This window comes from Thamnophis sirtalis, unplaced genomic scaffold (genome assembly GCF_051295495.1).
Source record: "Thamnophis sirtalis isolate CommonGarterSnake01/CBP01778 unplaced genomic scaffold, rThaSir2_p1.2 scaffold_8, whole genome shotgun sequence".
NCBI lineage: Eukaryota > Metazoa > Chordata > Lepidosauria > Squamata > Natricidae > Thamnophis > Thamnophis sirtalis.
The window spans coordinates 69,353,206-69,365,258 of record NW_028261388.1 but is presented as its reverse complement, the minus strand read 5'-3'; the positions used below and the strand labels follow the sequence as shown (position 1 = coordinate 69,365,258).

The window sequence follows — 12,053 nt, the reverse complement described above, 5'->3', positions numbered from 1 at the left end:
TACTTAGTCACCACAGGTGCCCCCATGAGTGACATTGAGTTGCCCTCCCCCTCTCCCAAGGTCAAACACAATCCTTATGTGGTCATCAATGAAATCGAGTGTAATATCCCTGCTCCAGTTTATAGTTTAATGTAATATATTAAAAGTAAACATTATTGGAAAAATAACATAATAGGACTGTGTTTTGTAAATGTACCGTAAATTCCATTCTGCAGAAAGCAATACTTAGTGCTCATTGAAACCAGTGGAACAAATAGGAAGTAACTGTATCTGGATTTATCAACCATCTCTGAAAACTAATATTCTTGGGCAGGTTAATAAGGGGTCAAGAATGACCCTTTAATATTTATGATTGGGTTTTCAATTTATATTTAAATTAGGTTGAACTATAGACAAACCCCAACAAAAGTTAAGGATACTAAAGTTCTCAGTGAGAGAGATTAATGGAAGTGCTTAATATTTTAATGAAAATCAGTTGAATTTGTAATATACAAAGCTAAACATATTAAAATCCAATTGACCTCTATGGGATAATTGACTATAATTGACTCCCACTGGAATCAATAGATCATTGAAATATTCATCTTTGGCAGCATCATTTAATTCTGACAGCAAATGGCTAGCACAGATTAAAGAACTACTGTGGAACCTTAGTAAGATTTCATTAAACTTAACAATACCTTTACTATAAAGCTGCTAATATACAGTATGTAAGTGCCAGTTTTCAGCAAAAAATGCCCAAAATAACAATAGCACTTAGATTTATATTCTGCTCCATAATGCTTTACATGACACTCTTAAGTAGTTTCCAAATGTCAGCTGCCCCCAACAACCTGGGTCCTCATGAGGGATGGAAGATGAATATTTCAATGATCCACTGATTCCAGTGGGAGTCAATTACAGTCAATTATCCCATAGAGGTCAATTGGATTTTAATATGTTTAGCTTTGTATATTACAAATTCAAATTCAAAGTTTGATACTGAACCCATCAGTATCAAAGACCTGGCAATGGGCAGTCAGCCTATAATGCTGTATTCTAACCACTGAGTCACCATGGCTCAAAAATCATGGTTACATGACTGTAGGACACTGCAAACAGCTGGGCCCTGTAGCCAAGTGCCCAAAATATGACGGGGGGGGGGGGAAACAACATCATAACTTTGAATGGTCACTAAGTGACCAGTTGTGAGGACTACCTGATTTTGCAACCAAGATCTGATCAGGGTCAGCAATCTATGGCCAAGGGGCCCACCAGCCAAAATCTTTCAGCTCTTGGTCCCAAAAAGAAATATACTTACCCAACCCACAACAGATGGAGAAAGAATGCTCACCACCTCACCCAAAAATTGTGGTAGCAGCAGCATGGCCTCTGGCTCCTCTGCAGAAAAAGGCTGCCAATCCCTACTCTAAGTAAAAACATTCAATCAATGGTGCTGAGAAGAATTCCAATTATCTGTTTTTCCGTCAAGTTAATTACTCAGTTTCTGGGATATGCAACAAAGCAGGCCATAACACATATAGGAGACAGATAGCAAGGTCATACTCAGACATTTGGTGAGAAGAGAAAGATTCCACTATGTACAATATTACAAAGGGTCTTACTTCAGTCTGATTTGCTTGCATCACTGAGTCTGAAACACTAACCACAGCTTGAATCCACTGCTCACGGTTACGGCTGCCCATCAGAGTTTCAATGGCATTATTTAGCACATCAATCCCTAAAGTGCCAATGCAGGAAAGAAATGAATAAGCCAAGCCATTTTTCACCATTAGCTGCAGAATAGGTAATTTCAGGATCCAGGATCTGAATTCCAGAACTCCAGTTAAGGCACCGTGGCTGCTTAAGATTCCTCCCAAGGCCAAAAATGAGGAAAGGTAACTAAAGAAACCATCTGTTTTGAGATATTTCAAGAGAACAGCTAGTGTGAGAGAAATATCCATGTATCCAAAAGAAATGTAGTAACTTTCAACATTGAGATTTCTACCATTTCCTTTAACCTAACCCTAACAGCTTTAACCTTTAATCATAGAAACTTATAATAGGCACAGTAGCAAGACAACATGATGAATTTGTTGATTTCTTGACAAACAGCTATTAAAGGGATTTATTATAGATTTTTACATTAAATTTTTAAGGTGAAATAGAACATAAAAGAAAAGCAGCATTTTACTCTTTGTTCCTTAATCATTTCCTAATCAACTCTATGTCCCAACCTGATTCCTGTCACTTCCTGTCAATCCTAACATGACTTTAACTTAAGAGCCAACTACAATATGAACAAAACCAATGGATTTTCATTTAAAGTTCCAAGATCTCAATTGCAAAAGTTAGTAGTTCACTTTGCTGCCATTTACTGGATCAGTAAATAGCTGCAGATATTTGCAAGTCAGAGCTGATAGTGTTATTGATGTGGTCAGTGTATCCAGCATGGAGAAGAAAGCATTATTGCACAGGAATCTCATCAACATAATTATTCATTTTTCCATAAATCTGACATGATTCCTGTAAAGCATAAAAATCAATTGTCAAGATTGAATTTGCTTCTGCTTCCTGTGAATATAAACATTTCTCAACTTGCCAGAGAATTGGGAGGAGGGAAGGGGAAGATGGAGTGCAGAGGCTGCAGACTTCAGACAGGAAAGCCAAGCGCTCACCAAGGATACTTCTGCAGGTATCGGCAAAGACATAAACTGTTCTCAAAATAAAAAGTCAATTCATAATTGGACAATATGACCTGTCCAGTAGGAGGAATGGAGAAATATATTCTTTAACTATGCAGGATTGCACGGGAAAAGTTAGAGTTGATTTTGCTTTCTTCGGTATCGAAATGATGTACTCAATAAAGTTTGCTTTTGGGATTCAAAGTTCCTGAAAGTGTCTATGTTTGTTGGGAACATTATTCGGACAGTTGACATTAAACCACCTTGCCTAACTCTGGTTCTGCACAGCCTACTCAGCCACCTCCAAGAGCACTGTGGGGAGTCTGGGAACGATGTCTGGTGTGGAGCGAAATGTAGAGACGGCGACAAAGACCAAGGTGGGTGTGACAAAGGAAGCTCTGGCAATGGCGCAGGCAGACTTTGGCTCCCAAGCAGTCATGACCTGGTCTAAAGTGTGAGCAGAGAAGGCAGAGCAGCTGGCGATGCAGGATGAGGGTGCAGCAACTGAATCCTTCTACCCTGGCTCCGTAGAGCCAAGGTGAGGGGTGGTGGGGAAGGCGGCAGAAGCTACGTTTCCCTTGATCCCACCCGAGGATCGAAGTGAAAGGCCAAGAGAGCTGTGGAATGGGAAGAGCCAGTGTATTAGAAATACCTGGCCACATGCCACAGCCCATCAGTGGACTGAGAGAGAAATTTGTGGGGATGGAGGTACGAGACATGGTGCTAGCATGATAGATAGCTCAAGCCACCAGAACAGGAGCCAGCCTAGCCCCAATGGTTTCTTCACTTCCACAGCCCTAGCCTCAGCCAGTGGCTAGGGGAGCAGCATCCCTGGGTGCTTCCCAGTCCCAGGTGGGTTATTGCCCTGCAGCAGAGGGGTGCATTAGGCCAGGGCACTGCCAGTCCCTGAGGGGTGACTACTACTCCACACAGGGGAGCCAGCCAACCTCATGTGCCCCTGGTAGCTATGGGTTTTGAACCCCACTCATTCCCACATGGAGCGGAGTGGCCGCCAGGATACTGGCTTGCCCAGGGCACTTGGAACCCCTGCCAATAAATGCCACGTTCAACAGGAGACCGGAGAAGTTGGCCTTTTTCCTGAACCATGCGTGGAGCCACATGGACCTGTATGGACTGTCTACCCAGAAGATGTCGCCTACGTGAACGCTATAGTGGTCAGCCTGGAGGGAGATTAAGCAGAGTGGGTTACACAGCTGCAGCTGCATGATGAGGGACCTCCCAAGCTAGTGAACCTTGGCACCTTCCTAGATGAGCTCTGGGCTTGAGTCAGGGACAATACGCAGATCTGCCGTACGAGATCTGCACTATCAAACAGGGGAACAGGCCAGTGACCAAGTACATCTGTGAGTTTTGGAGTCTTGCCAGAAACTGAGGGGGTGACCAGAGTGGTTGCTGGTCTTCTACTTTCATAACAGCCTGAATCAGGAGCTGTATTCCACTTGCGGAATCCCAGTTGACATTAACACGTGGTACCAGCTGGCAACAAACATGGAGTTGGATCTGATAGAGTATAAGAGGCATCGAGGAACTGAGAGCTGGCCAAGAAGAAGCCAAGAGAGATGTTTGTTGGGTCAGAAAACCCCAGCCGCTACCTCCTCCACCACAAGAGAGGTCCCAAAGCTTGAGCCCTGATAGTGCTTCTGATGTGAGGAGGAGGGCCATAGGGCTGTGACCTACTTGGCACCCAAGCCCATGATGACCCTGAAGGTTCCAAGCCCAGAAAAAACCAAGAAGACATTGAAGGAGGAGAGAGAAAAGACGTGGGTGGCACATAGAGACCTCTCCCACAACCAGTAAGGGGGAGGGAACTCTGACCCCCAGCAAGGCCAAGTTGACCCTCTATGACAGTGGGTGTCAACCTTCCTAATACCATGACCCTTTAATACAGTTCCTCATGTTGTGGTGGTCCCCAACCATAAAATAATTTAATGTTTTCTGTATTTTTTCAAAAATATGTATTTTCCGATGGTCTTAGGCGACCCCTGTGAAAGGGTCGTTCTACCCCCAAAGGGGTCCCGACCCACAGATCGAGAACCACTGCTCTATGAGAGCAACAGTGAGGAGGAGAATGACCTGATTGTAAGTAGAGCCATCACCCCTTTTACTGTCTGGGGGGGAGATCATAGTGCCCCACTCAGTGTGAAGGGAGTCATAACAGCCTTGATAGACTCACAATGCAGAATTTAGTCAGCCTGCAGACAGTGAGACTAGAATTGAAAGTGAGGAGGCTATGCCAACCCATGAAATTTGAGCAGGTCAATGGCTCGATCATAGGGGGGCTGCCTTCCTCCTACCTAACTGAGCCAGTGAGCCTGAGAATGGGGAACCACAAAGAGACTATCTGGTTTATGGTGGTCCAAAAAAATGGCGGGAGCCATGATATTGGAGTTGGCATGACTGAAGAAGTGGAGCTCGACTGTATGCTGGGGGAGAGAGAGGAACCGCTTAGTGATGGGCCCAGGGACTCCAGAACTTACAGAGAGGAAGCATAGTGAGCCCCAGCTACGCCTGAGCACACGAGAGTGGCCATCAAGTCAAAGCCAAGGGAGCCTGCAATCTCCAAGGAGTATCAGGACCTCATCAAAGTGTTTACCAAGAATCTATTGTTCTTCTCCCCCATCTCCCCACAGACTATGCAATTAAGATCTTTCCAGGGGCAAAATTGCCTAAGCTTAAGATATATACAATGACTCCCAATGAGATAGGGGAGCTAAGAGACTTCATAGACAAGAACCTAGCTAGGGGATTCATCCAGCTGGTGAAATCCCGAGTGGCAACTTCCATGCTGTTTAAAGAAAAAAAGGATGGGTCACATGGATTTCTGCAGGATCAATGGGGTCTGTGTGGAGAACATGGAGGACATGCTGGGGTATTTGTTCAAAGAGAAGGTGTTCACCAAGATGGACCTAAGGGAGACATACTATCAAATGAGGATTAAAAAGGGGGATGAATGGAAGACTACATTTAACTGCCCCTTGGGGTGCTACCAATTCAAAGTGATGCCTTTTGGTCTACAGGAGCACCTGTTGTGTTCATGTAACTAATAAATGAGATGTTGCATGAAAATTTGTACAAAGGGGTTCTGATGTACCTGAACGACATCCTCATCTACTCTGAGACAATAGAAGAGCATGTGAGACTAGTGCACCAAGTGCTTAGGAAACTCCTGGATGTTAAGCTGTATGCCAAACTGTCGAAGTGCTAATTTCACAAAATAAGTTTGGACTACTTAGGATATGTCATTTGAAGGAATAGAGATGCACCCAGGGAAGGTGAAAGCCATTCTGGAGTGGCAGGCCCCCCAAACTCAAAAACAGCTGCACAGTTTCTTAGGCTTTGCTAACTTCTATAGCCAATTCATTCCCTCGTTTGCCCAGCTCACTTTGCCAATCATGGAGTTACTCAAAATGGGGTGTGTGGGGATGGATAGCAGAGTGAAGCCTCAGCCTAGCCAGTCACTAAATTGGGCAATGGAGTGCCAGGTGGTGTTCGAGAAGCTCACATGTCTCTTTGCACCAATGGCGGTCCTAAAGGATGCCATTTGTGATACAAGAGGATGCTAGCAATGTGACAGTGGGGGCATTTCTCCTCCAAAACAATGTGGAGGGAAAGTTGCAACCCTGTGCCTACACATCTCGCAAACTAAATGAGACTGAAAGACATTGGACAGTATGGGAAAAAGAGGCTTTTGTGGTTCGATGGGCTCTGCTAACAGTGGAGGCAGTTCTTAGAGGACAGTAAGGTCCCCTCTGAAGTGTGAACCAATCTCAAAAAGCTGGAGACCCTGGGAACCCTCCTATACTTTCTGAGACGGATACAGTGGGCCCAATATTTTGACCATTCTGAAGTACATTCGGGGGGAAGGAGAATTTCCTGGCAGATGTACTCTACTAGATGCTCTAATACAAGAGCACCCAGGAAGGAGTGATAAATCCCATTATACCTTCCAAGCAGCTTGTGGCCTAGGCTTCCATGAAGCAGCAGACATGGGGAACCCCACTAAACCCCAGTGACCCCTTAATACAACAGTTAAAAGAAGTGCTGCAGAAAGATGCATGGTTTGGGACCCATTGGAGCCAGAAGACGATGAGAGGAGACTTGGCATGGAAAGGGGACAAATTATACATTCCTGACAGCCTACAAATGCAAGTCTTGCAGCGAAGTCACAATGCCAAGCAAGCCAGCCACTTCAGGTTTCCAAAAAGCCAGATCTTGGGAGGAAATCGCTATGGATTTTATAGTGGAGCTACCAGAAAGTGGGGGAGACATTATGATTTGGACCGTCATGGATCTGTTCTCCAAGCAAGCCCACTTTGTGGCATGCCCCAAGCTCCGCCCAAGATGTTCATACAACACATTTACCAACTGCACAGAATGCCCAAACACATCAGCTTGGACCAAGTACAGTTCACAGTGGAGTTCTGGTGTGAATTCGTAAATCTGATAGGGCCATGATGGCGAACCTATGGCATGCATGCCAGAGGTGGCACGCAGAGCCCTCTCTGTGGGCACATGCAACATCGCCAGCTGCTCTTCTGGATTTCGGTGGTCTTCACGAATGCTGGAGTTCTGGAAAACTGCTTGAAAAACTGCCTGAAAACAGCCCTCAAAAATGGCTTGAAACTGCCCAAAACAGCCAAAAAGCAGGCATGCGCATGCTGGCCAGCTGGTCTTCAGGTTTTCGGTATTCCAGCATGTGTACATGAATGTGCATTCCAGATTGGGCATTTAGTGCCATCACTGTGATAGGGTCTTCCCAGGATTTAGCTCTGGGTTCCATCCGAGTACGAATGGAGCCTCAGAATAAGCTGCAGTGGTAGAGCAATGCCTATGTTGTTATATTAATTAGCAACAGTCTAACTGTTGCCATTTGCAGAGGTAGCATACAATAATTCAATGCATAGCAGCACAGGCTTTACCCCATTTAAGGTAACCATGGGAATGGAGTTCATGCCTATGCCAAAGTATCCCAAGGAGCCTCCCTCCTCAGTAATTTAGGGAGTTACTCCCTAAATAGAGCATGCAAGGATGTAAAGAAAGCCTTAGTGAAAGCAAGAAAAAGTGGGGAAAAGAGTGTACTTATCCACGAAATACCTAAAGTTAAGGCAAACTTGTAGGATGTTGGGCCCCAAGTATATTGGTCCATTTCCTATTGTGAAAATAATCATTCCCGTCATAGTAGAGCTATGGTTACTCAAGATATTAGGAAAAGTGCATCTGGTATTCCATTGTAGCTTGTCAAATCAGCCCAAAGACCAGCTCTTCCAGTTTCCTGCACTGCCGCTCGCATGAAGGCCAACTGATCATCGCGCACGCATGCGTGCCAGAAACCCGGAAGAGGAATGGTTGATGCCACGTGTGCCAGACGACAAGACTCTGTGTGTCATTTCGGGCATGCATGCCATAGTCACATGTCTAAGCTAAGACCGGTGGGGAAAAGAAACCCCGGGCCCGATCACAATGGGGGGAGAAGAACACAATGAGATAAAAAGGATCCTAGATTCTAGTTATTACAAAGGGAAATTGCAGTATCTAGTGCAATGGAAAGGATATCCAAGGACCGAAGCAGAATGGGTTAAAGCCAACAGTGTTAAGGCAGACTGGCTAATGAACAGGTTCCATTTGAAATATCTTCAGAAACCAGGAGATGTAAAGAGGAATGGTATGAACCCATGGTGGTAATATGTGTTTGATATTTTGTAGGTATCCCTTCTTTCCAGGGGGCTAGCATGTCAAAATTGAATGCTTATGCTTCCTGTGAATATTATTGCTTCTCAACTTGCCAAAGAACTGGGGGAGAGAAGGGGAAAATGGAACGCATAGGCTCCAGACTGGAGAGCCAAGTACCCACTAAGGACACTTCTGCAGCCCAAGACATAAACTGTTCTCAAAACAAAAGGCCAATTCATAATTGGACATTGTGACCTTTCCAGTGGGAGGAGTGGAGAAATCTATTCTTTATGCAGGATTGCATGGGAAAAGTTAGAGCTGGTTTTGCTTTCTTCGGTGCCGAAATGGTGTACTCAGTAAAGTTTCGCTTTTGGGATTTCAAAGTTTCTGAAGGTGTTTATGTTTGTTGGGTACATTAGTCGGACCATTGACATAAACCACCAATTTCAATTTATAATTTCATAGCTATAAAAAGGATAATAAAATAGACAAGATTATACCTTACAATATTTATGAAGCAGTTATAAACATAAGTTGCAGAAGTCATTAAGAAATACCTACCCATAGATTTAGATACTGGTAAGCTGCCGATATAAAAAGCTTTGTACTTCTGAACAGACTCTCTCACAACATCCAATATATCAGCTGCAGGAACAAAAGAGAACATATTTGTTCCAATCTGTTGTTCAGAAAATAAATCTCAGGGCATTGAAATAAGGAGATACTGAAACGTGTCCCTTAATGAGTAATCAAATGTTTCATCATGATTCTACAGTAAGTCTCACTGAGTTCATTCATTGGTCCTTAAGAGGGCCATCAAGAAATGCAAGTTTTTATAGGAGGTATCAAATGCTGCACTACAGTTTATAATAAGGGGACAGTCAAGAGCACATCAGTTCCTTCATTCATACCAATGAAACGCCTTTTCAGATTGTCAGAGACTTCAGTCTGGCATAATTCTTTCAGCTGTGTTTTGATGGTAAAGGTGGCCAGCAGATGTGCTCTTCACTGATCATCTCTCTGATTTCCCACCCATTTCCAGAATTCTTCTACAATTATAGCAGGTATTCAGTTGTGTATTTTCAAACCGGACAATATGGTAATTTGCTGTTTACTGTGTACTGTACTTCATGATGTATCAGGAAAGGTATGGATCCTATTCAGTGAAATGATTTACCACACATAACCTTCACCGTCTGTGAAGATCAGACAAAATCCATTCAAAGATAAAAACACCAAGCAATAAATGCCAAGGTGAAATTCAAAGTATCATCCTTATATAGCAAAAATGCTGCTTTGTCATTCAATCTTTCATCCCAAAGCAGAGCTTCTTTCTGGGGTAAGGTGGTAAAGAGTAGTGGTTCCTAATATAGCAATAGCAGTTAGACTTATATACCGCTTCATAGGACTTTCAGCCCTCTCTAAGCGGTTTACAGAGTCAGCATATCGCCCCCACAGTCTGGGTCCTCATTTTACCCACCTCGGAAGGATGGAAGGCTGAGTCAACCTTGAGCCGGTGAGATTTGAACCGCTGAACTGCAGATAACAGTCAGCTGAAGTGGCTTGCAGCACTGCACCCTAACCACTGTGCCACCTCGGCTCTATAAAATAAATATAAAAGCCTAAGGAATAATCACTACATTTCTGTAATTGTGAGGAAAAATAAAATGCATGTAATTAAAGAAATCTTGTTACCTTGCAGAGATATGTCATTTGGAGAAAAAGATTCAAGGGTGATGGATCGAGAGAGGCTGCTACTTGCCACTGCTTGCTCAGCCATAATCTATAAGATAGAAAAAGGCCATTATAACTTAAAGCCTATCTTAGTATATTATTATAGTAAAACCGAGGAGCTAGGTGCATGGGCTCCAATTGTGTAGGCAGAAATAAGAACTCAAATAACAAGTCCCCCTCCTTCAATAAATGCAATCTGATCCTCTTATTAGTTGAGCTTACTAACAGATGCACAAGCTTAATTGGCACTTTGCTGATTGACTATCAACCACTAGAGCTCTGAGTCTGATGAAGGCTGTGAAGAGAATGGTTCAAAAGATTTTTTTTCAAATCATCAATCAAGTGGGACTTCTATTGACTAATGTTCATAAAATGAGACCAAGCTACACAATTCGTACATTTTGATGACTACCAGGGATGTTCATGAAGTATAGTAAATATTATGTTCATTTTAAAAAAGCTTCAATTATATGACAAAATCCATCTCCTTGCCTGAAACCCAACTAAAAGAGATCTAGATCAGTGTTTCTCAACCTTGGCAACTTGAAGTCCTGTGGACTTCAACTCCCAGAATTCCCCAGCCAGCTATGCTGGCTGGGGGATTCTGGGAGTTGAAGTCCACAGGACTTCAAGTTGCCAAGGTTGAGAAACACTGATCTAGATAATAGATTACTTTAGAATCCTTGGCTGTTCAACCATGTTCTCAACATTCTAACCCTCCCCCAGAAGAAGGCTGTGAACAGATCAATAGTTGCCCAAAATTGTTGAGTACAAGGATGGCTTCTTGATCAGGTAGCACACCATCACTTCCTTCAAGGCCAAAGAAATCACCCCATTCCCTCAAAGAAGCTGATACCATGGACCCATGGCCTATCTCTTGGTCTATCTGAACAATGCAGGAGGAAACTGGGTCTAATAGGTGGTTGAACTCAGTTTGAACTCCCTAGCTGCCACATCAGGAGTCACAGACTCAAGCTCATCATTAAACTAGCATGAGAGCATGCCCCAGGCACCTCAACTAAACTAGCCTAATCAGAGTCCAAGTCCAAGAAGATTTTAGCGATTTTGGCCATCAAATGACAGGGGTATTCACATACAGCAAAAACTCCATTATTTAAAATTGGCATTCATCCTTTAGGGGAATAGCAGCAAAATAGTGGCAATGCATCAAGGTGTATCATCAATGCTTCCCCTCAATGTCATAATTGGAAGCAGGATACCTTCTTGCATGCTGCTTCCCACTTTTGTCAACTTGCTATGGAGATATCTTCTCAACATACTGTTTGACTTCTAGGGAGCTCTTGATCAGTGTTTCTCAACCTTGGCAACTTGAAGATGTCTGGACTTCAACTCCCAGAATTCCCCAGCCAGCATTCGCTGGCTGGGGAATTCTGGGAGTTGAAGTCCAGACATCTTCAAGTTGCCAAGGTTGAGAAACACTGCTCTAGATAGCTGAGATTGTTCCAGAGGGTAAAATAATCAATTTTGCTTTCCACCTGGGATAGCTTGAGTCCTTAGTAGGTGCTATGTATAAGGGCTCCATGCTCATTCTTTTTCTTCATTCTACAGCTTGGGTACATCTACCCAGTAGATTCATTCATTAATGTCATGTCATGTTAACCTAACTTAGGGCTGAAACTAAGGTGAAACGTGGGAAGCCAACCTGTCTTTCCCAGTAGTCCTCTGGGTTTGACATTCCCTGCTATGCCAACTTGCCTTTATTTTCTGCTGTTGCTACCTCCTCTCTTGGGGGATGCCTTTATCAAACATTCTTCCCCTTTACATCAGTTTGTGATATAGAATCTCACAACTTGAACACTTTCCTTCCAATAAAAAATAAAATATTACAATAATAAAAAGTAACTCTCTAATACCAACTGATGGTCCTCTAGGTTTGAGATGTTACTAGCCCTTCCCGCTTTTGGGAGAAGTGACCAAGCACACAAGCTATAATTTAAAAAGTCA

The 12,053-nt window shown here is 43.4% G+C and overlaps 1 protein-coding gene across 1 annotated transcript in view; it reads right to left on the bottom strand.

The window, feature by feature from the left end:
• The window catches only part of APBB3 (amyloid beta precursor protein binding family B member 3), a 50,987-nt gene that overhangs the window by 3,741 nt on the left and 35,193 nt on the right, over positions 1–12,053 (bottom strand). The window contains exons 8-10 of the mRNA XM_014066716.2: positions 10,050–10,137; positions 8,916–8,999; positions 1,605–1,720 (exon numbers count right to left, since the gene is read on the bottom strand). Of these exons, the coding sequence (XP_013922191.2) occupies positions 1,605–1,720; positions 8,916–8,999; positions 10,050–10,137 (288 nt within the window). The remainder of the gene's footprint in view (positions 1–1,604; positions 1,721–8,915; positions 9,000–10,049; positions 10,138–12,053) is intronic.